We start from the raw sequence: 26,347 nt of genomic DNA, 5'->3' as shown, positions 1-26,347 counted from the left end.
AAACAACTTCCCCCACCCCTCCCTTCTTCCCCCGCCCCAACTTCACTCCCAATTTCTCTACCTCCTCTCCCCCAGCAGTGCAGGGGCATGGCAAATAGGTTAGTTCAGCCTCAAGTTCTCTCCACCACTCATTCCTCCTTAGAGGGAGGCCTCTTCACACTCTTCCCTGCTCCAGCCTGGGGTCCCTCCCAAGGCAGACAGTCCTCCATGAACTTCTCCAGTGTGAGTCCCTCCCACGGGGTGCAGTCCCTCAGACTCAGAAGCTCCAGTGTGGGCTTCTCTCCATGGGTCCACACGTCCTGTCAAGAGCCTGGTCCAGCACAGGATTTCCACAGGGTCACAGCCTCCTTCAGGAATTCACTTGCTCCAGTGTGGTGTCTTCCATGGGCTGCTGGTGGGTAGCTCGTCCATGGGCTGTGGGGTCACAGCCTGCCTCATCATGGTCTTCATCATGGGCTGCAGGGGAATCTCTGCTCTGGCACCTAGAGAACCTCCTCCCTGCTCCATCTTGAGTGACTTGGTGTCTTCAGAAGTTGTTCCTCTCACATATTCTCATCCTCTCTCCAGCTGCAATTGCTGCTGTGCTGTTCTTTCTCCCCCTTCTTAAATATCTTATCCCAAAGGTGCTACCACCATCACTGGTGGGCTCAGCCTTGGCCAGTGGTGGATTGGTCCATCTTGGAGCTGGCTGGCACTGGCTCTGTGGGGCACAGGGGAAGCTTCTAGCAGCTTCTCACAGATGCAACCCCAGTAGCCTCCCTGCTAAGCTAACCAAACCTTGCCTTGCAAACCAAATACATTTGGGTACTTTGGTGTGCTTGTGATTTCCACCAATTGCTGTGGCTCACCAAACACAGAAGGTGAACACAACACTCTGATAAGGCTTAGAACTACATGCTGTAGCTTATCAAATTTCAGTGATGCAGACCACATTTTTGTGTTACTTATTGATGCTGGGCTCGGCAGGTACTGCAGATTATTTTACTGAAGCTTGACAGAATTGTAATCTGTAAAATAAACTATATTTTGCTGGAATAAAGCTGCTTCATATCCAGCATAAATATTTAGAAAACAATACCTGAAATTTCTTGGAGTGACACCTGCCAGTCTCTCTCCTTTTGCTTTGCATACAAGAATGAACTGGAAGCCTTTCAGGTTCATCAGAAAAGATGCTCCACAAATCAGGGTGAAGCATGCTAACTGTGATCACTATTCTGTGATCAAAATACCAAGAAAAAGGATGCTGTGCTAAAATGTTAATAAAAGGACAAGATGAGAGGATCTGTAAAAGTACAGTATTAGAAAGTTTGCTAGCAGGTGGTCAAAAGAGAGTAAAGAGTGACATAGGATTACTCTACTGAAGCACAGACAACAAGCATTTTTTGAAATTTAGCCTTTCTTTCCATAAGTTAAAATAGACTGAGAGGTAATTGCAAGTGTTGAGGCATGGGAAAATATCTAGGAATCTGATTACGGATATTTAATGGCTATCAGAGAGAGATGTTCATTTCCAAGCCTAAACCTTGTATTAGTATTTTAAGGGAGTAAGGGTATATCTAACAATTATAAACCAGTTTTTAAAGGAGATTACAAGTTTGGGCTAGGGAAAATACCAGTCATTTACATGCAATATCTGCACTGTGTTCAGATGAGAAAATTAATCACAACAAAATTGCCAATAAGAATGCATCAGATGGTGGTTCAAATTTTAAAAAGCTGTCAGTGGCAAGATAGCATAGGCATGAGCTTACATGGATTAATTTTTTTTAATATTAAAAGGTACTACAGAACATTCAGTCTGTAGGGAGAGGAACACAGACTAAAGGTCACATAAAGAAAGAATATATATGAGAAATTTGTCATTCTGGCTAAGTTTTAAAGGACAAGACTATCAGTAAAGGACATACCTGCTGTTATGAAGGAGTTATGTCAGCTCTATACCTCACTTAAAAGGGGCATACTCGGGCAATACTTACATCTCATGTGGCTGATGCTGGGATAACACCTGAGTTCTGATTGATCTTTATTGAAAAATTGAGATGTGTTACCAAAAAGGAAGAAAAAAACCCAAAACTCTAAGGGATGGAGTGTTTAAGGCTATGGAACCTTAGCCAGTGTTAACTACAATTACACAGTAGGTGTAAAAACATACCAGGAAACAACTTCCTTTCAACACAGAATCAGTACCAGAGCTTCAGACTCCAACTGGAAACTGAGACAGCCTGTTTTACTGTTGGGCACAAGAGCAATGAAAGATGCTCCAGTAGAGGGGAGTGGATTCTCCTACTGCTTCTGTGGGCAAGGAGGGTCTCTCTGAAGCTATGCTTCTCCCAGAACATGGGAGTTTTCCTACAGTTACTCTGAAACTTCAACGTAATATTAATTCCATCTTAAAAATTATATCTTGTTAAAGTGATATGGCTGCAAGATATGAACATAATTCATTACTCACCCACTTTTTATTACTGTTATGTATCATCTGTGGATTTGCACCTAACTGGCCCAGGTGGCTTCTGTTAAAACTTTACTCTCTATTCATGGATGTGACAGTTTTAGCTTTTAATTTAGTTTCACATCATAAGGAACATAAAATAAGCTTTCCCCTGTAATGTATTTCTTCAAAACATTACAAATGGAGGAACTCAGAGTATGAGAGACAATTGAAATAATTTTTTGGCAACTGGGAACCCTGAATTTTTAAGTACATTTGTCTACCAATAGCATTGGGAAGTTGCTGACTTCCCAAGGGCAGCCTGTTCATAAATCTGCAACCCTGAGAAATTTCTTCGAGATTGAAGTACAGAAAAATGGTAAACATGCTGTAGTTTGTTTCTGTATTCCATTTTTATTAAGATACAAATGCAAGCAAACAGCTTTATTCTTGTCATATAGTCCTACTTGTCATAAGTGGTACAGGAAATTCCTCCTGTTGCTTTCTTTTAAATCACCACAGATCTGGAAGAAATGCAAAGCTCTTAACTCTGTAAACTCTGTAGTAATGTTCCTTTTCAAAATTGCTTTTTTTTTTTTTTTCTTGTTTTATTTCTTTCTAGATGGCTGCTAAACCCCAGGCAGCTACTAACTATACATGAATCTAAAGATCTGGCAAGTGAAGACTGATACAATGAATTTCTGCAGCACTTGTGCTTTAATTGCAGATGTGGTCTCCAGCTATGTATCAATAATACCTGGGCTGCTGCTGCAGGTGCTGAGCCATAAGAGGGCAGCTACTGCAGATGAAACTCCATCCTCATTCTGGTCAGCTCTAGCATGAATGCCTGCTCTGCTTCTCCTCTTCCCTAAGCTGAATTCCTCTGCCTTCTGATAATTCTCAGTGCTGTCTCTGTTATAAGGAAGAGACATCAATGATGTGCACAAAGGGACGGGAAAGAAAATGACACAAGGAGTGGAAAAAAGATTGTGCAGCACCTTGGAGTCTGTGCACCTGCAGTTCCACATCTCATCAGGAAAGATCACTACTTTTCCTTCACTGAAATCACAGCCACATTGCTATTACTGAAATGTCATTAATTCTGCATTGCTACTGATAAGTGTTAGAAATGAAATTAAGAATCTTGAGAAAATGCTACAATGCTGTTTCATTAGTCCAGCTGTGGTTTGGTTTTGTTTAGCCTCTCCTGCATGTTGTATCAAAGCTCTGAAATTTTTCCTTAAATGACAAAGCACAGGAGAAGTGGTGGAAGAGGGGCTTTGGGAACCTATGGCTTCTTTCTCTTAGAGGAAATTTCAATGTTTTTTTATTTTTAAAGACTCAAGAAAAACAACAAAAGCTGGAGTAATTTTGCTTTTTCAACACTAGTGAATTAGTGGAAAGTGGCACAACTTGCCATTGTGCTTATTCACCTTTCTGATCATAATCTTGATGTCAGTTCTATATTTTTAAGATAGATGACAGCATTCATAACTTTTATGACTGTGACCCCACCTGGAGTACTGTGCCCAGCTCTGGAGTCCCCAGACAAGGGACAAGGACAAGAAGCTCCTTGAACGTGTCCAGAGGGCCACTAAAATGATCAGAGGGCTGGAGCACCTCCCCTGTGAAAACAGGCTAAAGATGTTGGGGTTGTTCAGCCTGGAGAAGAGGAGGCTTTGAGGTGACCTTATAGTGACTTTCCAATATCTGAATGGAGCCTACAAGAAAGCTGGGGTAGGGCTTTTTGCATATCTGTGTAGCAAGAGAATAAGGTGAAATGGTTCCAAACTTGAAGAGGAGAGATTTAGGCTAGATATTAGGAAGAAATTATTTGAGGGTGGTGAGACACTTGTGTCTGCCCTCTTCCTGGAAGTGTTCAAGGCCAGGTTTGAAGGGGCTTTGAGCAACCTGATCTAGTGGGAGGTGTCCCTGTCCATGCAGGGGGGTTGGAACTGGATGATCTTTAATGCCCCTTCCAACCCAGAGCATTCTATGATTCTGTGACTGTTCGAGATCACTGTCCTGCTTAGAAAGAAAGAAGTGGTTTTATAGATGCCCTTAATTCCACATGATCTGCATTTGAATGTAAGAAGACAAATGGATGTAAACCACATGGAAAAGCTGATGCTAATGAGTAGGAGCCACTAGTAAAAAGAATTGAAGAGCTAGTGCCAGAGCACAACCAAGAATCCACTAATAAAATCTAGTGGGGAGTATTGCAGCAGGCTGTTGGCTTTGTTAGACAGATCTGTGAGACTTGTTTCCTGGTACTGGATTGAAAAATTAAGTGATGCCATTCATTATTACAGCACTCGATTGCCACAAAGATGATTAAATGCCATGAAGATGATGAAGGAACTGCAGCATATGATAGCTAGAGAAGACTCAGGGTGCTCTTAACAATGTGGATAAATAACTGCTGGTGGGAGCAAAGATGGAGTGAGATTCTTCTCAGTAGCGTTCAGTAAAGAAGAGGCAAGGGCACAAATTGAAATAGGAAGGAATTCCATTAACCACAAGAAAAATGTGGGTTTTCTTTCTGCAGTGAGAGCAATCAAGCAGTAGCACAGGTTGCCCAGAGACATTGTGTCTCTGTCCTTGGAGACTCATGTCCTGACCTTCAGCAGGCCTAGATGATCTCCTCATGTCCTACCAACCCTCAATCATTCTGTAATTTCCCATCCTTTTGAAATTTCAAGCAGCAAGGTGAGGTACTGCTCTCATGCACCCACAATACTCTCTTTTTAATAAGAAGCTGCAGTTCACAGGGATGGAAACGGTGCAAGGGACCCTACAGACCCTGTAGTTTTAAAGCCCTTCACCTCCTGACAGCTGAGGCAGCACCTCTCTCAACCCTCATTCTCCCTGCCAGGACAAGGGCTGACAGCAGACCTGGCTGCCAAGGGGCTCATGCCATGGCTCCCCACGGGCCCTGCCCGTGTGCTAACACACTGACCCTACACCTCTATGTGGCACAGATCATCAGCTCTCCTCACACTCCAAAATTAACACTCCCCCTTGAGACGCGTGTGCCAGGCAAGCAACCCCACGGGGTTACTCCACACTGGAGCTCTGCCCGTGCCAAAACCTGCCCAGCTCCCTCCTTTCCCTTTCCTGTCCCCTGCTTTTCCTTCTCCCTTCCCTTCCCCTCCTTTCTTCCTTTCCCTTTTCTTTCCCCTCCATTCTCCTTTCACTTTGCCTCCCTTCTCCCTTCCTTCCCTTTTCACTTCCCTTCCCCTCCCCTCCCCTCCCTTCTCCTCTCCCTTCCCCTCCCTTTCTTCCCCCTCTCCTTCCCTTTCCTTCTCCCTTTCCTTCCTTTCTCCCTTTCCTTCCCTTCCCTTCTCCTCTCTCTTTCCTTCCCCTCCCCTCCCTTCCTTCCCCCTCTCCTTCCCTTCCCTTCCCCCTTTCGTTCCTTTCTCCCTTTCCTTCCCTTCCCCCTTCCCTTCTCCCTTCCCTTCCCTTCTCCCTCCCCTTCCCCTCTCTTCCCTTGCCCTTCTTTCTCCCTTCCCTTCCCTTCTTCCTTTCCTTCCCTTCTCCCTTCCCCTCCCTTTCTCTCTTCCCTTCCCTTCTCCCTTCTCCTCTCTTCCCTTTCCTTCCCTTTTCCCTTCTCCCTTCCCCTCCCTTTTCCCTTCTCCCTTCTCCTCCTTTCTCCCTTTTCCCTTTTCCCTTCTCCCTTCCTCTCCTTTCTCCCTTTTCCCTTCTCCCTTCCTTTCTCTCTTCCCTTCGCTTCTCCCTTCTCCTCTCTTCCTTTCCTTCCCTTCCCATTTCCCTTTTCCCTTCTTCCTTTTTCTTTTTCCTTTTCCCTTCTCCCTTCCCCTCCCTTCTCCCTTCCTTTCTCTCTTCCCTTCGCTTCTCCCTTCTCCTCTCTTCCTTTCCTTTCCTTCCCTTCCCATTTCCCTTCTGCCTTCTTCCTTTTTCCTTTCCCTTCTCCCTTCTCCCTTCCCCTCGATGCCCACACACGCTCTCCCCGCAGCCCGGGCTGCCCGCACCTGCCGGGGCCGCTCCCGCCGCCGCTGCCCACTGGCTGGGGCGGGTCACGTGGTGCTGCCACACCGCACGGGCGGCGATTCATTGGCTGGGCCGGGGCGCGGCCGTTGCCACCGCCCCAGTCCGTCCGTCCGTCAGTCAGTCCGTCAGTCTGTCCGTCCGTCACAGTCAGACAGTCAGTCAGTCAGTCACAGTCAGACAGTCAGTCCGTCACTCAGACAGGTAGGAGGGAGGGAGGGAGGCAGGGGAGGACGAGAAGGGGGCGGGCAGACGGACGGACGGCGGGGAGACGGTGTTCCTCGGGGTCTACGCCTCTCGCCCGGGACGGAGCTGCGCTTCAGGGGAGCGGGCAGACGGGTCCGGTGCGGGTAAGGGGACGGTGCTGCGGGGTGTGTGTGCGTGTTTGTTTGTTTGTGTGTGTGAGCGATCGTAGGGAGGGCTGGAGAGTCGGCCCGCCCGCCCCTCCCCGGTTCCGCCCCGCCGCAGCGGTGGGTGCTCCCGGGCGCGGTGAGGGCTGGCGCTGCCCCAGGTGTCTGTAGCTCAGCCTGCGGTAACAGGCGGCCGGAGGATTTCGGAACCGAGAGCGACTTTCGCAAGCCTTAAGGTCTGAAACACTCTATTGATTTTTCAATTGCGTTCAAAATAATCAGAAAAAAGCTTGAGCTGGCAACTGTTCGTTTGGGTGATACTGAAGATGCCACCTGCGGAAAGGTGGTGTCGTGTTGCTGAATTTGCAGCGGAGTGATTCCTTCTGGTGTTACGAAGTCTGCATGTTCAAAACCAAAACAGATAGCACACAGCTTTCTTGGAATGCAAGGAAATTATTTTCTCTGTCACCAGATTTTATGTTGTGTTGTGCTCTGACTGCTAAGTATTTGAATGAACTTAAAAGTGTCACCTAAAGTGCTTGAAAAAAACCCAAACCAAACAAAAAAAAAACAACCAAACCCAAAGGCAAGATAACTTTGTGGGGTGGTTATGTTTGGGCACTCACTTTTTTTTTTTTTTTTTTTTTTTTTTTTCTTTAGAGGGGGCTTTGTTGTGATTTTGGTTGTGGTGTGGTTTTTTTGTTTTGTTTTCTTTTTTGGGGGTTTTTTTGTTTGTTGGTTTGGTTTGTGTTTGGTTTTGTTTTTTTTTCCCCATCCAAATGACACCTTCCTTTGTGCTTTCAGAGGAGGGATGATAGTCCAAGCAGCCTTAGATTACTTCTTTTATTCTCAGTCTTGCCTTCTTCTCATGGGCTTTTCCCTAGTCTTCTGCTGATTTGCATAGTTTTTTCCTTCCCCTGTCCCTTTCCTTCTCCCTTAACATTGCCTTTCTGAACAGTCTTCTTAGCAATCTCATCCTCTGCTGAACAACCTCTGTTGAGAGTGACTGGTATGATAAGCACTTCAGGTCCTTCTGAGCTGTCTGCTCTGTTTTCTTTTTCTGCAGATGATCGCCTCAATGAAAAGCTGCCAAAACTTCCTTCCAAACAGTCTCTGCTCCCTGGCACTTGACTTCCTTGTCCTGGTGCATCAGCCTTGTCCTGTGCTTAACAGTGTCTGGAAGCACAGGCACACGATTAGTTTGCTGCTTCTCCTGTGACATGTGTAGGTAGCAGAACAGTGGGACAGCAGTGTCAATGCTGCCTTAAATTGCCTTGGCAAGGCTGGTGAGGGTTGGTTTGTCAGAACACAGAGGCACTTCTATTTCCAGGTGTGTTTCCCAGCCTCGTGCTCTGTTTTGGAGCTGCTCCCTCTGCTTTTGCCTTTTACTCAAATTAGAGCTTCCCAGAGGCTGTATGCTCAGGGATGCAGATGTATGTAATTGCTGTGGAAATAAATAGATGTTTTGGTTTCTGCTTGGAAATGATCGGGTAATAGCCTCAAATATAGCTTGTTTTTTTTTCTTGTCCATTTGTGGTTTCCTATTCAGGTTCCTAATCAGAGAGTCGAGATAATTTTTGCATCACAGGAGTAAATACCTGGAAAGATTCCAGGGGAGTGGCAACTCTCCATTGACTGTGGAAAATCTGGGCCCATCTGCTGAAAATAGACACATTCTGGGCATATCAATTACAAGTAAAAATGTATAAATTAAATCAACCTATTGAAAGATATTTTTTTTTAAAGAAAAAGAAACCAAATCAGAATATTATGAGCAGGACAAGTGTTTACTTCTTTTGGTGGCCATCCATGTACACTTTGTGGTAGAAGAAGTTTTAACGTAAAGCACAGATAAACACCATTGCAGCTTTTGTTTAAAAGGAATTCCAAGATTTGAGCCAACAGTACCATCTATTACTGGCAAGTTTTGGAACAAATTAATGAGGGCTTTATTCTGCAGAGTCACTGAAATGGGTTTTGGATGTACTGTTTTAATGATGTTTCCTTGGTCTCTAGATACTTGTTTATAGCCTGGTGTAGGATGGAGGTGTTGTGGGGATTAAAGATGGGGGAATTCAGTTGTGCACTTCTCTCTGGTTTACCTGAAAAGAAATTTGTTTTTGAGACAGTGCAATAAATTGTTTGCTTGTTCAGCAGCACTAGAGGGAAGAATTGGATCTAAAGTCAGGGAAAAAAAAACCCAACAGTTCTCCTCTGGAAAAAAATCCCAAACCAGTTTGACGTTTTATTAAAAGCTCTTCTTCAGTGACTGAATTTGTTGCTGTAAGCACTGAGCTGATTAAGGCAAAATTTCTGCACTCTGTAGCAGGCTAACTACAAAAGTTCAGAAAATGTTTTGGCATCAAAGTGTGGAAGTTTTCAAGAGAAGCTGTATTTTTATTTTTTTTTATTTTATTTTTTTTTAGTTCTTGAGGAAACTAATTGCACTGATTTGACAAATTGAATAGTTCAAGCATTACTTTGTGTCTCTGAGTTTGATTTTACAGACCCTGTGTGGGTGAGAGCATAAACTGAAGATTTCTACCATAGCACAGCCAAAGCCCAGCTGTGAGATACCCAAGTGTGGGAGTAACTCTGAAGAAATGGTCTGTCATACCTGGGTTATTTTTTTATCTCTGATGGTTTATCTTCTTCTTGCTTTAGTGTAGACTAGAAAAAAAGCTATTTCTGTGGGAAAAACTGCTGAGAAGTGAAGAGGTGCTGTGAGAGATGTGCTGTGGTCTGTACTTCAAACCAGATGCACCTTATGTGAAAATTAGTCTTATTTTGTAATGGGGGAGGAGAAATGTACTCAGCTTCCACTCTACCTACCAGCCTTACCACTTTGGTTTAGTTTTTTTTTTTTTTGAGCTTTTAAGTGAGTCCTGAATGCACTTACCCATTTTCTGGGCTGTTCAACCCTGTGAAAAGTTGCTCTGCGTTTATACCCAGGACTGGCACAGTGATGGGGCACAGAGGGGTGGCCACAGCACCCCCACTGCATGGCACAGGTAACATATAAAAAGGGAGCCCAGATAACTTAAGCTGTTTATCAGTGCTGAGTTTCCCAGAAACAATCACTCAAGAGTAATTCCTTCTTTCAAATGGTCATTTGAAATACTCGTGGGTGAGTATTTTTTCTGTGTTCTGACATGATATCAAAAATAGAAGGTATTTGAACAGCAACTCTTAGATGGAGCCATCAGTGTGGGCTGATCAGTAAGAGTATGGAGGGGAGCAAACTTCCCTTTTCTCTGTTCAGAATAAGGCATTTAATTGACAGGCTTCAAGTGGGAATAAAGCTAATAAAACAGGACATTTAATAAGATAAAAAAGAGACCACTACTTTGCCAAGCCAGGAAAGTTCAGGAAAATAGTGCACCCCAAAAGCAGAGGCATGTAAGACAGGCTAGTGGAAACTTGCTTTATGCTTTACTCTTCCCACATAGGTGGGGTATGCCAGAGCTCTTTCACTTCAGGATTTTCCATTAAAAAATCAGCCTGAGACCTCTATCTGTGATGTTTACTGAAAGTTTAAAGGTTAAAAAATTTTTAGTGTGGAAGGTTAAAATTGGTAGTATTCCGAACAGCTGAGGGAAAAGGCAGCCTTTCTTTTGGAAAGTATTGAATATACTTCCATACACCAGTCATGTCAGCATTTAGTGGAACATTATAGGATGGAAAAGTTCTCAGTACTTCAGTGCTTACTGATAGGGAATCTTCTAGTCTGGCTGGTATTTAGGGAACTTGGGTTTTGAAGGTACCATAACAGCACCTAAGAACATCTAAGAGGAGATTGACTTTTGGTGGGGAGAGGAGAATGGGCTCAGCAATACCCAGGGGTCTCTTCTGACCAGAGGTGCATCTGCAGCCATTTCCATGAGCCATGTTCTGAATTGGTTAAACACTGGTTCATCTGGGGCTTATCTGGGAGAAGGCTGTTAAAAGGACAATCTTCCTTCTTTAAAAATGGCTCAGAAATATAAACATGTTAATTTGTCTGTAGAAAGATAGACTTGCTTAAAAAGAAGAGGTAGTCTTGTTTTCTGCTGTGACTGTAACAACTGTTGAGTTGTTGGGATTTTTTTTTATTTTGGGGGTGGTTTTTTTTTTGTGTAGAGAGGTATTATTTGGTGGGAGGGTGAATTATTGTAACATAGCAGTTTTTACTATCTTGAATGTCAAAACGAAATGTTTTTGAAATGTTTACTGAGCTCAACTGAAACTCAGCTTTGTACCTTGAAGCTGGATGATGGATTGATTGTGTAATTCCTCCCTAATTGAAGAAAATAATTATAGCTAACGTACCTTTATTATTTGTAGATAATTCTGTCTCTTCAGATTGTATATTCTGGATGTAACTTTTAAGGTTTTGCTATTGGAGCTGAGCTAAGCATTTTGCTTTGTTGTGTTTTGGGAGCAAATCCCAGGGGCTCTATTCTATTTCCTGTCCCTTTGGTGTCAGTGCAGGACTGACACTTTTTAAAGAGAGAGAGAAATATGTAGCTTCTGTGATGCCACATTAGGTATAATTCAGCTGTCCTCTCAGACAAGGCTTACAAGTGAGTGATTTGTTTTATCTCATAGTTTTTAACTCATAGTATGGTATGATTTCCTATCACTTGCTGCCTTGCTACCAGGTCATTGCACTACTAAGTGAACATTAGTGTTTGCATAAAAAAAAATTTGCATATTCCCAAAGGAAAATACTTGGCAAACTCTTTTGGTCTTCTATTTGGTAAATTCTACTTTAAAGACATAGTGTTGTCACTTCTAAACAAAATACAAACTGTAGCTACACTATTAGCATCCAAACTGTATATAGTTGTGTGGAGATTCCTTTTAAACTGCGGCACACACAGGGTGAGATATTAGGCATTAATACATGGAAAATAAGCCATTTTCATGAGAAAATGTGTAGTGTGTAAGTATTGTTGGAGTCTAGTTTCTATTGCAGTTGTAAGGATAATAATAGGTATGTTATATGCTGTGTAATACAGTAGTACGAGGCACAGATGGCTGTAACTTGGCCTTTTTTCATCCTTAGCTCCCAGGATAAACAGTGACTAAAACAGCATTTTCCTTAGCAGTTGCTATAAAGGCCTTTTGTGATGAGTCCAACATCATTCTTGTTATTTTATTGCAACAGCTCAAGCAGATGATGCTGTTTGTGAGCATCAGTGACAAACATGACCACTGTTAACACTGGTATTTTCTTTTCTCCCTAATAAAATGTATCACATACTCAATATTGGCACTGTACAGTCAGTTTTCTGATATCTTTTGGTTTTTCTTGCTAAATGTGATTTGTTTTGTATATCTGCCTTTTCTCTCTTTTATTGCAGATGAAAAGACCACAAGTTTGATCTCAAATCCTGCCTATTTATGACCTTGAGAATTAGCAAGAAGAGAGGACCATTTGGTTAAGTATTCCCTGCAGACTTCATTTTCACTGATGTTTGGTAGCAGCACAGCATATTCAAAGCAATAGCAGTGTGGCAGAGCAATAGAAAGATGGGGTTTATATTACCATTTAGCTGATACAATGTGAAGTAAATAATTTTGTACTTTTTCTTTTGGGTTTTTTTGGTTTTTTTTTTCATTATGCCTAGCTGTACTGAGTGATTTAGAGGCACATTTTACATGTTCCACAAACCCTGAGGCACAGGTTAGCCTGGGAGCTGGGGACCTATGTTTCAGTTTAGTGCCTCTCCCTCTTGTAGTGGTTTGTCTTCCTTAAAAGTAAGTCTGGAAATGCTTGTAGTTAGTGGGGAAACACTGGACCTTCAAGTCCTAACCTAAGTCTAAACCAGGACAGATTTTTTGTGTCTTAGAAGTTGCTACTCTCCTATAAATCATAAATAGGCACTAATGACTAGAACAGGGAGAGATCTGCCTGCACTAGAGGTAGAAGAAGGAATATTTTTTGATAGTTCATGTACACTCTTCTGAAGTTTTCTGCCTGCAGATTCCTGCTCAGCTCTTATTACACTAAAAGCAAGGAGGTGACAATGAACATTGGTGATGCCATATGGGAAATATTTTAATGAAGGATTTCTCTGGAAGGCTATAAAAGAGAAAAGCAGACCTTAAACAGGAATATGCTAATAAAGTTTGTTAAGAGTCATGTCATCAAGAAAACTGTGAGGAGAATAGGGGTAAGAAGATGGTGGGAACACCAGCATGTAGTGCAGCACCATGTAGTCTCAGGGTCCAGTCACAAAATGAAACACAAACTCATAAATATGCAACAGGCAGAGTTGATATGGAGGAGACTAGGACAGGAATCTTAGGTTTTTTTCACATACCACTTGCTCTTACCAGAAGCAGCAGTTGACTAAACCCAAGAAAAACTCTGTCTAATGCTTAATTAGACATTGTCTCTTTGATTCCAGGAAATAAGGTGGGTTTCTAGTCACGGGGAAAGCAAAGGAGGAACTTTATTGCTAGCACAGGCAAATGAAGTCACTTACCTCTTTCTATCATGTTCTTGTAGGACTTGAAATAGCAGATGGGAAACATCTTCAGCCATGACCTGGATTCTCCATTACAGCCATCTTTTTGTTTCCTCCTCTGTGCTTCAGGCTACTTATTCTTCTTGGGAATTTCTGAGTGGCTAAAGGAAGGTGAGGGTAACGGGAAATTCCTTATCCTGACTGAAGAATGGGGTTGGTCACATCTCTTCCCATCCCATTCCCCTCACCTTTCTGTTGGCAAGTTACTCCTTGTGAAAAGGAAGTAGGTTTGAATTGAAAAATAGTTCTGTTTCTTGTTTTAAAGGATTTGTCGTTTGCCAGTCAAGTTTTGGTATTTGTTTAAAGTTCTGAATGCTGTAACTGGGTATGAAGTTTACTCTTTCAAGCATAATTCAATATTTATTTAAAGTTGTTTTTAGGTATTCCAGACAGCGTTTGCTCCAGGTAAGATAGTTTCAGAAATAACTTTTTTGAAAATCTGAGAATTTCTGAGAAGTTTCATTGTCCACGGAACAACTGATTGCAATAGTTTTATGGCTTGCATGAAGTCGTCACCTTGTTGGGTTTTAACTGAATAGAGAATTACCCAAAGCTTAATTTAATTTTACAAAAATATTTTTGTAATATGTTTTGAGTTGAATGTCCTGAGTTCAGCTGCTGCAGGATATGTTTTGTGCAGAGATGTGCTCTCTTTTGGTGTGCAAAGAACTGTCTTAATATTCTGGAAAAAAAATTCTGCAAAAATGCACATCCCTAATAAAGTGTTGTGGTAATGACAGAATTATCTGTCGAGAATTTAATGATGATAATGTTGGATTGCCATTTTTTGTTGATCTATGGGGAAAGCCACTCCTGATTTATTTTCCTTCTGTAGTGGCATATTGAAGCTGTCTGTTAGCACAAATTTACGTTGGAAGGGACCTCTAGTGGTCATCTGGTCCAACATCTGGCTCAAAGCATGCTCAACTAGATCAGGTAAATTTTTCCTTGTATCTAATTTAAATTTCCTGTTTCCCAATTTGTGTTTGTTGCCTCTTGCCCTCTTACTCTGCACCTCCAAGTAGAGACTGGCTCTGTCATCTCTGCTCCCTCTGACTGTAGCTGTAGGCAGCAGTAAGGTCTCCCTGCACCCTTCTCTTCAGGCTGACCAAACCCAGTTCCCTTAAGCTCTCATGCATCCTGGCCTGCATCTCTCTCACCATCTTGGTTGCTTTTCACTGGACTTACCCCATCGTGTCTGTGTCTTTCTGCTACTGGGGATACAAAACCTGGATGCAGTAACTCCAGATTCAGTCTTACCAGTGGTGAGTAGAGAAGAATAAACACTTCTCTTGACCTGCCCAGGACACACTTGGCCTCCTTTGCCACAGGGCATGTTGTTGACTTATGTTCAGCCTGTTCCTCACAGTCCTTCTCTGCAGAGCTGGGCCTCACCAATCAACTCCCAGCCTGTATTACTGCATTGGGTTATTCCCTTCCAGATGCAGGACTTTGCACTTGCACTGCTAATCCACATAATGTTCCTGTCACCCTTTCTCCAGCTTGTCCTGGTCCCTCTCAGTGACAGTCTGCCCTCCAGCCTCTTGACTTGTCCCCCTCATAATCTGTGGATTTACTTACCAGTGCACTCATTTTCATCACAATTTCCATCCCTGAGGGGTGCCACTAGTAAGTAGCTGCCAGCTGGACCTTTTTTTAGATAATAAAACTCTTTTAGCCTGGTTGTCTGGCAGTTCTCCACCCATATGAAAAATTTCATGGCAGCATTTATCCCAAGCTGCTGAGGCTGGTGGTCTTTGGTATTTACTATTTTTGAGCTCTAAAACCTGTAATCAATCTGAGGAGCCTGGTTTTGATTCTTCATATGCTTACAGTCATCTCTCTGGAGGTGAAGATCAGTTCTTCCCTTTCCATTGAAGAGACACTTTGTATTGTCTCATGGTTGGCCATCCAAGACTGGGGAAGGAATGGGAGAATGTGGGATAGCCTTGTCTGATAACACAGTGATACTGGATGTGAAAGGAACAGGTGAGAGAGAGAGAGGCTTTTTAAGTAGGAGTGGCTCATCTTGGGAACTGTGATGAGGAAAAGATCCCATAAAAGAGAAAGGAGTATCCATAAAATCAAAAGATGTGCTACAAGTATGTAGTTTCTCTGAATGCATTTTGTATCCACAGGTTTATTGAGGTTCAGGATGTCTGCCCTGAGGCTGATTTCTAACAGAACCTCCCAGCAGACCTTGTCTAACTCTGACTACACCTGGGAGTATGAGTACTATGAGTATGGACCAGTGTCATTTGAAGGCCTGAAAGCTCATAAATGTAAGTTCAGTAGGGATATATTTCATTGCAGCTGAGCTTCCCCATCTTAATGTTCCTGCTCTTCATTTCTAACTGAATATTGTACAAAAAGATACTCTAATTTTTTGGTTTCTCCACAATTAGAGATATTACTGTGTTATATTATTATAATGATTATTCGGTGTCTTTTTGTTGACTGCTTTTATTGTGCATGTGAGAAACATGGATTTCTTGGCTGTGGTGGAAATTTGTCAATACTGAGGAGTATCAGACTATCAGGAAGAGTTCATAGCACCAAATGCACTGCTGCTTCTGGTGACTACGTGGTATGATCCATGTTGCTTTGTTCTTTTTCTTGTTAACATTGCAAAGGCAGTGGTGAGCAACCTTACTGGTTTTGTTTGTATTCATAGAACATAAATGTAAGGCTTTAAAAAGATTTTAAAAACCCCAAGAAATTTCTCACTCTGAAAAATCATTATCATTGGGAATTAATACTGGAGCTGTTTTACATCAGAAGTAACAAGTGGAAGCCCAGAGAGATGTAAAATATAGATGGGAATTGAAAGGAAATATAGTTAGGATAAGGTAGTACATTTACCTAAATCTAGACAATAGGTTCAGCTTTTTTTATTTTTTAATTTTTAAAATTTTTTTTTAAGGTGGAAGCAGTAGTGTGGGGAAGGAAGAAAAAACAAAAGAAAAAAAAGTAACTCAGAATTACTGCAGGTGTTTTGCAAGCACTTTGCTAAAAAGAAGCAAACCATCTTGTTTCTTTGTTTCTGCACTGGACACAGTGTGGGAGGGTTTGAGCTCCAGTGTTCAAAGTACCAGGGAAGGGGCACTGGTCCAGGGTGAGATGTGTACTCTCTGCCTCATTTGCCTTAATGAATATTCAGAGTGCCTGCAATGGTAAAACAGCAGCCCAGAAAGGCTGATCCCCCTTGGTGCTGCACAGCCAGGTGGTTTTGGGAAGCCTGTGTAAGATTCAGAAGAAATTTTAAAAAGTTATTAATGCTTATAAAAAAAGAAAAAAAAGGGAAGGATGTGGGGGGGGGAGGGGGGTAGAATTTTATTTTTATCCTGAATTTTATTTCTCTTCATTTTTTTTTTTTTTTTTTTTTTTACTCAAAAGGTGTGATTACTGTCTGTATTTTTAAAGATGGTAGGTTGGTATGTACTTGAAAAATGTAGGTTATTTTTGTGATGTCTCTGATTTATATTCTTCTACTCAGTCAAAGGCTAAACCTGATTACAAAGATTACTGGTTACAAAGATTAGCTATCGTGTTAGGTACATGCCTGCTTTTTAGCTGGGTGTGTCAGAGAGTGTGATGGGGGAAAATATTATATATGATAGTCACCTCTGGATTGAGGAAGGTACAGTGGCAAAACAGATGTTGGGTTGCTCTTTGTAGAGCAGGCAGGTTCTGAACAACCATTACTAGAGAATGGGACCAAAGTAAAAAACACTTTTTAGATGGAGCTGGATGTACTTAGGAAAGAGGTTAATAGTAAGAGTAATAATTAATAGTAATGAATCAGTGACCTAGGAAGTCCCTTCTCACTTGGTAGTTGGTTATTTATTTTTTTTTAAATCTTTTCCAGTGGTTTACTTTGTGGGTTTTTTTGGTTTTTTTTGTTTTGTTTTGTTTTGCTTGGTTTTTTTTTTGTTTGTTTTTTGGGTTTTTTTGTGTGTTTGTTTTTGGTTTTTTTGTTTGTTTTTTTTTGTTTGTGTTTTTTTTTTAACTGATAGGTTTGGGTTAGTTCTGTTTACTTCAGTGGTGCTGCATGCATTTTCAGAGGGCTGTGTTTAATCTAGTAATGGAACATTCTATGTCCATATTGTGGACAGCATGGTATTTCTTGTCATGGTGTGTTTTTTCCTGTGTTTTTTGTAGCTATTTCCAGTTGAGTTGAGGCTGTTAAAGAGTGTGGAGCCAATATGGTCAAACATTTAACTTCACTGAAATCCTAAACTGGAGAGGAAAGAGGAGAGGAGATCACACTGGAATTGTATTAGGAAGGAGACCTTGAATATTGACAAAGAAGGGGAGCTAATAAATAAATGCCTGTAACTTATGTTGGAGAGCATAAAGGAGAATGGGCTCCAGTTTAGGTGATACAAGCTGGCAGTCACACTTGACCAGTTGTAAAACATCACTGGTCCTTCTTAAAATTAGAGGTGTGTGATTATTTTTTAAAATTTATATTTATTTACTTATTTCTGATAGACAGGGCATTTCACCCAAAATGAGAGGATGCTGATTTCAACTATTATTTAAGATGAATTCCACAAGAGGAAGTTGGAAGCCTCTTTCAGTTCAATGCTTATTTAATTAATTGGAGGCAAGGGTGAGGTTAATGTGTACACATAGGGATTCAGAAGCCTGTTTTTTGAAAGCAGAGAAAAATTTCTACAGTGACCTTTGAAGAAGAATACTGACAGAATGATTTAATACACAAAAATAAGTTTTTTGAAAAAAGTGAAGATGGGAAGATGATGAATTTTCAAATATAGGACTTAAAAAAAAAAAAAGTTGCTTTATAAGCAAAAAGTATGTTTGAGCTGAGGAGATATGAAATCAGAAAAGCCAGAAAAGTAGGACAATGCTTTGTAAGCTAAGCCTATAGAAAGAAAATAGACAAAGATAGCCAGGATATACCTATGACTAGCAGAGATAAGAACAAATTTGGTTTTTTTGGAGCAGAAGAAAATTCAGTAACATTAGAGAGAGGTAAAATAGGTAGGAATGATCAGGGCAGTCAGAACTGCTGCCAGGATGTTAGGAGTCTGTGTTAGGAAGGAGAAGGCTGATACTGCAACTAGAGAAAGCCAGGGCATAATTTCTCAATCTGTTAGGAACTTGAGACAGTTTTATGGATGTAGTTCTATGTATCACATGTTTTTGAATAAACATTTTGTTACATACCTTTTGTTTTGAGTGAATGCTTAAAAGCTAGGATATCTGGATAATTTGCATTAAAATGACTGAGACTCAAATAGCAGAGAGAACTTAGGCCAACTGCTTTAATTTTAAACAAATCCAAAAAATGTAATTGATATCGCAGAGGGCTGGAAGTGTGTCAGGAGGCACAATAAAGCAAGGAAGATGTAGTGCTAGGCTCAGTTAGGAATTTTCCTTGGGGGAAACACCAAACAAATCTCTAGTCAAGCTTGTTATTCAGTAAAAAAAGCTGGCAGGTGTGGGGGTTTTTGTTGTGTTTTTGTGGTTTTGTTGTGTGTTTGTTGTGTTCACTCAAACCACCCTCTAGCTATTTCACAAAGGGTGTTGCAGCAGGCATTTTGACTTCACAGAGAAAGAGCAAATGGTTAGAATTGATTTCCAGATTCCATCTCTGCTTTTTAGTATGGAAGATATTTCACAATGCAAGTGTGATTAACCATCAGGGTCAAGCACCAGGCAGGGTAGCTATTCCTTGTTTTCTGGTGTCTTTAGTTAGTCCTGTGGGAGATGTAACAAGCTGGCTAAAGTTCTGTGCTGTGCTTGCTGCACTGGGTTTGACACATCACTGTGCACCTTTACAGCCAGCAAGGGTCTTTGAGGTTCAGGAGGAGCTGTGTAATGAGAGGTTGAGGATACGTAGGGTATCTGTCCCCACCAAGAGTCCCCTATTGCATGGTTGTATGCTAATTAAATTTTTTTTTAAACTTTTACAGTTCTGAATATTTATATAAACAAAACCAAAAAAGTGAAATTGTAGGTGAAAAATCACCTGAGTCTGGACCAGATCATACTTTAGATTGATCTGCTTTGACTTTGGGGAATGCTTATCAATTGATTGTTGCCTGGAAATAATATTTGTCCCACTTGGACCTCTCTTAATCAAGTTCCTGGGAGCTTTAAGCTTCCTTCTGGAGCAACTCTGCATCAACTTTGAAGTCCTATGGGAACAAAGATTTGTTTTAAGTAGGTCTGGCTATTTATCTATGAGTCCATTGGTTATAAATGAGGACAGTAGGTGCATCTTATGCAGAAGGAAAGAAGCAACACCCTTCTCAATGACTTCTGTTGGTGTTTTCCTTGTAATTAACAGGTGGTTTGACTATTCTTGTCCAAATCTTTAAGGTCCCTTCCAATTCAAACCATTTTATGATTCTGTGAATATAGCAGGAGTTCAGTTCTACAGGGGCAGAGGTTTTTGCTGAAAATTAAATAATTCTCTCTTCTGAGTTTTAGTACTTATTTTTTTTTTCAAATCAGTGCTTGGAAATGGGCCAGGTATCACAAAGGGAGCTGATCTCATTTTATTAGCCAAGAGAATTCAGTATCTTCCTTCTTTCAACTTTTGTTTTCTCCAGGCATCAGTAAAATCTGGGCTTGAACAGAAAGCTTCAATGACAGCTTTCTGTTTAAACATAGATAATGATAAATTTGATCCTCCTTCCTCTTTGCCACATGGGAATAACCTGCAAAATCTTTTGGGACTTGCAGTCATGCTGCAATGCCTCCTGGATTTCTGCAAGTGCAGGTGAAATACTGATCACCTTGTTTTTTCTTTTTTACCAGATTCCATTGTGATTGGATTTTGGGTTGGTCTTGCAGTTTTTGTCATCTTCATGTTTTTTGTCCTGACCCTGCTGACGAAGACAGGAGCACCACATCAAGAGTGAGTCTAAAAACTGGAATAACAAATGCAGGTTGCTAACTGGGGTGTCTGTTCTTTTACAGACCCCAAACAAGCAGCATCAATGCTGACATTACACTGGCTCAGCACCATTTTGCTTTAGTTTATTTTTACAAAAGGGTGCAGTCTATCTTTGTTTCAAGTAATCTCTGTTCTAAGCACTTCTAGGTTCAGTAGATTTGTTATGAACATGCTCCCTATTTAGTAAATAGTCAGTAGTCATGCAGTAAGATAAGGGAACAGCTGCCTGTATGCATTTTCAGGATAAGAGAAACTTGGTGGGGAAGCTGCCAAAGAGGTGGCTTTAGGTTACTTTGCTCTGCAAATAAACCAGGTCATTCTAGATAGGCTGACATTATGATGGACAGAAAAATGAGAATATTGACAGAGTGTACACAAATAAAATGCAATGCAGGTGATTAATTAAGGAGGCTGAAGTCTGGTGGGTTTCCTCATGTTTGCATTCAGTCCAAAAGGTAGGTATCAGTAGTATCTACAAAATCTTCCCTTAACCCTGTAGCTCCCCTGTTCTCAGTGTCTTGGTTTCTGCCAAGAAATTCCAGTAGATACTGAAGTACAGATCAGCTCCATGTTTGTTTAATACCAGGCTCTCCTGAAAGCCTGGACAGACTGACCTTTTTTTCTTGTTCTTTCTTAGTGATTAAGTGTGTGCAGACCATGCCTTGCCTCAGCTGTTTATCTGCATTCTCACAGCACACAGGCTGTCTGTGTCCCATCCTCTCAGAAAGTCTGAACCCACATCTCCTCTCAGGCTTCTGTGCCATAAAGTAGAAATAAAAATCCTCTTTGGAGGGTGAGATCATTTGCAGGCAGGTAGCAATGAGGAGCTGATTGTGAAAGGCAACTTAGTGCTTATTCCTTCCTAAAGCAGCCTGCTTATCTCTGCCTACTGAATGCCCTTTGCTATTTAGTCACATATAAACAGGCTCTGAAACTTTATATAATAGCACATCTGTAGAGACAGGTCCATATTAGAGAGAACATCTGTATATTGTGAGCCTCTTCTCTGCTTCTAAATTTTTGCTTCTGTAAGAAGGAAAAAGAAGCAAAAATTCAGCTTCTTGCCAGTATTTTTTTTCTCTCCCTTGCAGACTTTCATAAAGTAGCCAGACTGGGCTCCCAAATATCTTTATCGTTCCTGTGATTGTTGGTGTGCTGCTTCTTTTTTACTGGAGATCTTGCTCCTTAGCTGAGCAGTATCCTGCAGCAATAATTTGTCAAATACACAACAAAGAGAATTTAATATGGGTATTTGTCATAAGTGTGTACACTTGTGAAGTTGTACTTTCAGGTAGCAGAGGCCTGCTTGGTATCTCTCACTGTCCTCTTGTTTTCTTCATCAATTTTCTTGGAATAGGTTGCTTAGAGAGTTTGTGAAACCTCCATTTTGGTCAACTTCTACATCCAGATAACCTGATGTGAAGCAGGGCTGGCCTGGGCTTTATCAGGGCATTAGGCAAGGGACTCCAGAAGTCCTTTCCAATCTTAATCTCATTTTTCTTCAGTTGCTGAAGAGGGCCTGGTTATTCCTTTTTATATTGGTTTTTAACTTCCTTTGCAGCTTTAGGAGCTGTCTGCTTGTGTGCTAGCCCACTATGTATGCTGAGCTAGCACCTTTAAAAAATTTCAGCACTATTTTTTGAGATTTGATAACCAAATATGTGAGCTACTGGAAATCTATCATCTAGAAACATGTAAGGGCAGTGAATATTGTTTCCTCTTATTTTTTGATACATGTATGTAAAAACAGGAGACCGTAAATACCTACCTTTACAACCAGTCCAGACTGTGGTTTTAGTTTGCCCAAATCTTCTGTCTTTATACCTGACTGGATCCTTCATGACTCATCTTTTCATTAGTGGGCTGTCTTTCAGTCCTCCTTTAGACACAGATGTTAATGGAATTCCTAGGTGCTGGGTGAAAGCCTGACTGATGGACATATCTCTGACTTGAGTCAGTCAATCTGGCTGTTCTTTCAAGTACCATTAATGTAGGAGAGAAATGTAACTAGGTTCAGATGGATGCATCTGAAGTAGAATACTCTTGATTTTTCTAGCACTATATTCTCCTTGGCTCAACAGAAAGGAGTATGATAGCATGTACTTTTCAAAATTGTACAGGATGTTCAGAATTAGGTACATTCTTGGACCAGAACAGAAGAAAAGGGTCAGAATATTGATGGGGAGAGATAGAAATTTACTTATGGGAATAATGCCTCTTGCAGTTTTGCTTGCTTGCTTATTAGCATGTGCAGAATGTTAGCTTATGCCATGAAATAATTTGTTGACAAATTTTATGAATGTCTGCCTGAAAAGTGCAGAAAGGTTCATCATTTACCCACTACTGCAGGTTTGAGGGACTTAAATTATGTTTCTGTGGAAATCCCAAGTGCTGTGTCCAACTATGAGACTCTGCTGTCACTCACTGCATGTTCATGTGTAAAGAGTCTGCTTCATTAACTCTTACTTAACAAAACTTGTATTTTGATGTTTAGATTTTTTCATTACTCATCCTCTGAACACCTCTACTGCCTTTCAGATGCAAATCACTTCCATTTTGTGTTGATAGCACATAAATTCAGCCTGACAAAGAACGCAGAACTATCTGTAGAACTTGTGTCTAGATTCAGGTTTTCTCACCCCCTGTTGTTCATCCCTTTTGCACAGGTCCATGCAGATTGGAGCTGGTTTGAGCTCATACTTCTAGAAAAGTCCAAGAGAGATGTTAAGATGTCATTCCTGGGCCATGTCTCTGATTTGTCAAGAGACATCAGCCAGCCTTTATAGCAGGCTTTAGGTCCAGCTCTCCTAATTTGGGAATCTGAATGTCACTGGCTGAAGTCAGTACAAAAGATGGTTTGATGTCTGGTCAGCCAAGCACTCAAATGATGGCTTTAGTGACAGCAGTGCTGCCCATGTCTCAGATTTTCCTTATTGAAGATTTTTTCTCAGTGTTCAATAGGCCATTAAAAAAAATCTTCTTATTACTTGACATCAAGAGGAAATACTGAAGCGTATTTCTAAACTCATTAGGTGACCTGATTAATAAAATATATTTATTACTAGAAGTCCTACTTAAGGGTGTTGGCATTTATAACATTCCCATGGAAAATCATGTTGACAAACCAAGACTTAAAATATCTTCAGCAGAAAATAGTAAGTCATGCTGGCTTTTAAAGTCTGTTGTAGGTAAACTACAGTGTTTTCTTTCTTTCTGATCAGAATAACCATTATGATCAGAATAACCAACATTATGAACTGAAAACCAGTTTGCTGCTAACAACTGAAATAGTTCTACTTTCATGTTTACTGTATTTTTCTTTTTCCTCCTTAGCAATGCAGACACTTCTGAAAAAAGATTTCGTATGAAGAGCTTTGTGGCAGATTTTGGAAGACCTCTGGAGTCAGAGAGGGTCTTTTCACATCAAATAGCTGAAGAATCCCGGTCACTTTTCCATTTCTGTATTAATGAAGTGGAACATTTGGATAAAGCAAAACCAAGTCAGAAAAGCCCAGGTCTAGAGACTAATATCCACTTCCAGGAAGGTCCCAGGAGCCATGAAATGTTTGAAGATGACCTGAATTGTCTTACAAAATTTAACATTCCTAACTTTGTGAACACAGAGCAGAACTCTTCATTAGGTGAGGATGATCTCCTCATCTCAGAGCCACCAATCATTTTAGAAAGCAAATCAGTTATGCAATCTTCCCATCGGATCCTTGACTGAAGTGTCTTTAAGGTAAACATTCCAGTTGGGAGCCTTTCTTGGCCTTCTGGGATACTGACAGAAGGTATTTCATACCTGTACTTTTTACTGTATGTAAGACTGGCTGTGCTGACAGAACTCTGTTCAGACAAAAGTAAAATGCAGAATGCTTTATTCTGATGCCTTCTGTGGTCTAATCCTTTTGCCCAGCATTATTTTTGCTTCCTGATTTTCTGGGTTTTGTTTGTTTGGGTTGTTTTTTTTTTTGTTTTTAATGACTGTTTATGTTCATCTTCAGAAGGATACCATAAGAAATTGTGGGGACTGTCAAGGCTGAAGCATGGCACGGGGAGGTCTATGAGAACTCCTTGGCCAAGAAATGTGTAAACCTCAAATTAAGACTGAAGAAGACTGAATAACCAGGCAGCCTCTGGGGAGGTTCTGCAGCTTCTGCCACTCTCAAAAAGGACACCTGAAACTGAGCACCACAATGGATATTTGCTTTGTGTTAACTTCAACTTCTGATTTACAACTGCTTTTTACTGCAGGTTAAACCCAACTCAGAAACCTTATAGAGGGAATACTTTGCATACCAAATTTTTCAGTTACAAAATGCTACCCCCATCTGCTGCTGAGTGAAAGCAAAATAGTGCCTGTAGTTATAGTTTTTCAGTGACATTCTGACAGCTGCCCAGTGATGACCTGGAATCAGTATTCTACACAGAGTAATTTTATTTTATTTATTATTTTACTGGAGATGAGAACTTCCTTTTTGGCAAGTGCAGTATTCAGTAGCTAAATCACAGGAAATCAGACAAAAACTACTTTTCTTTTGCCAGTGGTTACTATATGTAAATGACTGTGGTATGTTAAGCTGCTTATGCTTTTTGGCTCTTTTAATGGCCCTTTCTTGACCAGTGGGCCAGTGAAGGTCTAGCAGGCTTCCAGCTCTTGAAAAGACCAACTCCAAAGGCACAGCTGAGCTGCACTTGCTCCATTTTCTTTGTGCTCCTTTGGGCTGGTGTTGCAACAACAGCTGTTCTCCCAGTTGAAGGTTTGTTAAGGGACTGGACGGGTATAGTGGCAACTTTATTGCTATTACAAAATGCCAATTACTTTTTAGAGAAGGAATAAGGCTCTGAACCTTAGCCAGTACTTAAATTATGTTTCAGCTTTCTTCAAGAGACGGGTAACTAAGAGTGAAATGGTTTTAGGGCAAGCATGTAGGATTCAGAGGAACCAGGACCAAATCCTTTGCCTGATCTGGAGTAAGAGTGCTCTGAAGGAAGTTGTTAATAAACCTAACTTGTGGATTCAAGCACTTGTGCCTAGCTGGATTTTCTTGAAACTAAACTATTTTGTGTACCACGTTTGTGCCAGAGTGAAAATGTAGCAATGATCTCCTGATACATTCTTCAGGTGCTTAAAGACTGATGAATTCATTCTTCCCTTTACCTGACAAAGATTAAAAAATTGTGAATGGGTCATGCATTTAAAGAATTCAAGGAGGGGGGAAAAGATCTTGTTTTCCTTTCCTGTGCACTTATAAACCATTTATACATAGAGTTCCTGGTTTCAAATGCAATTTGAAACAGAGATTTTTTTTTTAAACTAGCAGATCATTGAAAACAGTTCCCAAGAGAAGTCTGAAGAGAAATAGCTGCATGGGTTGCAAGGAGGGTCTCCAGTATGCTGCTGCATCTGCAGAAAAGGTCTCCTTTTACAGTAAGAACTTAACCAGGAGCATTAAATTGTAGCTGCCAACTTCCCTTTTCCCAAATTAGGAGATTTGGGAAATCTGCCTTCTGAATGTGGCACCTCAAGCAACTATTAGCTGTCTGAGGGTTATGCTTTTGTCCTCACTGAAGCTCAGTATTGTTCTAGCTAACAAGCTCAGAGCTTTCTACTAAATGTGGCTTTTCTATTTCTGGACGAGTGAGCTGCCCTCAGTAGTGTTTGATCTATTATTTTTTGTTTCTTTTGTTGTGCTTGAAAAGAGAGATGCTGCTTAAATGAAGGGAAGATCTGTGTAAAAGAAATATCATTTCTTCTGCTATTGAGAAATGTAGGCTACTCTTAAAGCACTTAAAACTAGGTTTCAGAATAATGAAGATCTGGTTTTAAAAAAAAAAAGCTACTCCCAGTGGGCTAACCTGAGCTTTTCTTTGCTTGCCTTAAGTCTTTTTGGTTTTTTTGAACATGCAAAACTGCTACTTCAGGGAGAAAGGAGAGGCACTGGTGCATTTGGATGCTGCTGGCACTTCACACCTGGTTGACAGATAAGAAACAAAACGATTAAGGGATTTTACCAACTTAATTTACAACACATTTGAGTTGTATTCTTATGTGTTTGTGAAGGATGTATTACTTCTGTAAAGGGGTATTTAAATGTTTGGTTCTGTTCTT

The 26,347-nt window shown here is 40.9% G+C and overlaps 1 protein-coding gene across 10 annotated transcripts; it reads left to right on the top strand.

The window, feature by feature from the left end:
- The first annotated feature begins 6,661 nt into the window (after window positions 1-6,661).
- Window positions 6,662-24,115, top strand: MRAP2 (melanocortin 2 receptor accessory protein 2). 10 transcript variants are annotated; one of them, XM_071741412.1, is made up of 8 exons: window positions 6,662-6,789; window positions 12,135-12,211; window positions 12,402-12,457; window positions 13,286-13,421; window positions 14,112-14,240; window positions 15,443-15,586; window positions 20,097-20,196; window positions 23,569-24,115. In XM_071741412.1, exons 4-8 carry the CDS (start codon window positions 13,301-13,303, stop codon window positions 23,960-23,962), a joined length of 888 nt encoding a protein of 295 aa, XP_071597513.1. In that variant the 5' UTR covers window positions 6,662-6,789; window positions 12,135-12,211; window positions 12,402-12,457; window positions 13,286-13,300; the 3' UTR covers window positions 23,963-24,115. The 10 variants fall into 10 exon arrangements, with proteins under 10 accessions (XP_071597513.1, XP_071597516.1, XP_071597517.1 ...); XM_071741415.1 differs by having other exon boundaries at window positions 12,402-12,531; XM_071741414.1 differs by lacking the exon at window positions 6,662-6,789 and adding an exon at window positions 6,928-7,025.
- Window positions 24,116-26,347: the final 2,232 nt, after the last annotated feature.

This window comes from Heliangelus exortis, chromosome 3 (assembly GCF_036169615.1).
Source record: "Heliangelus exortis chromosome 3, bHelExo1.hap1, whole genome shotgun sequence".
NCBI lineage: Eukaryota > Metazoa > Chordata > Aves > Apodiformes > Trochilidae > Heliangelus > Heliangelus exortis.
The sequence above is the reverse complement of the archived record's forward strand: the minus strand, read 5'-3'. Positions and strand labels throughout refer to the sequence as shown.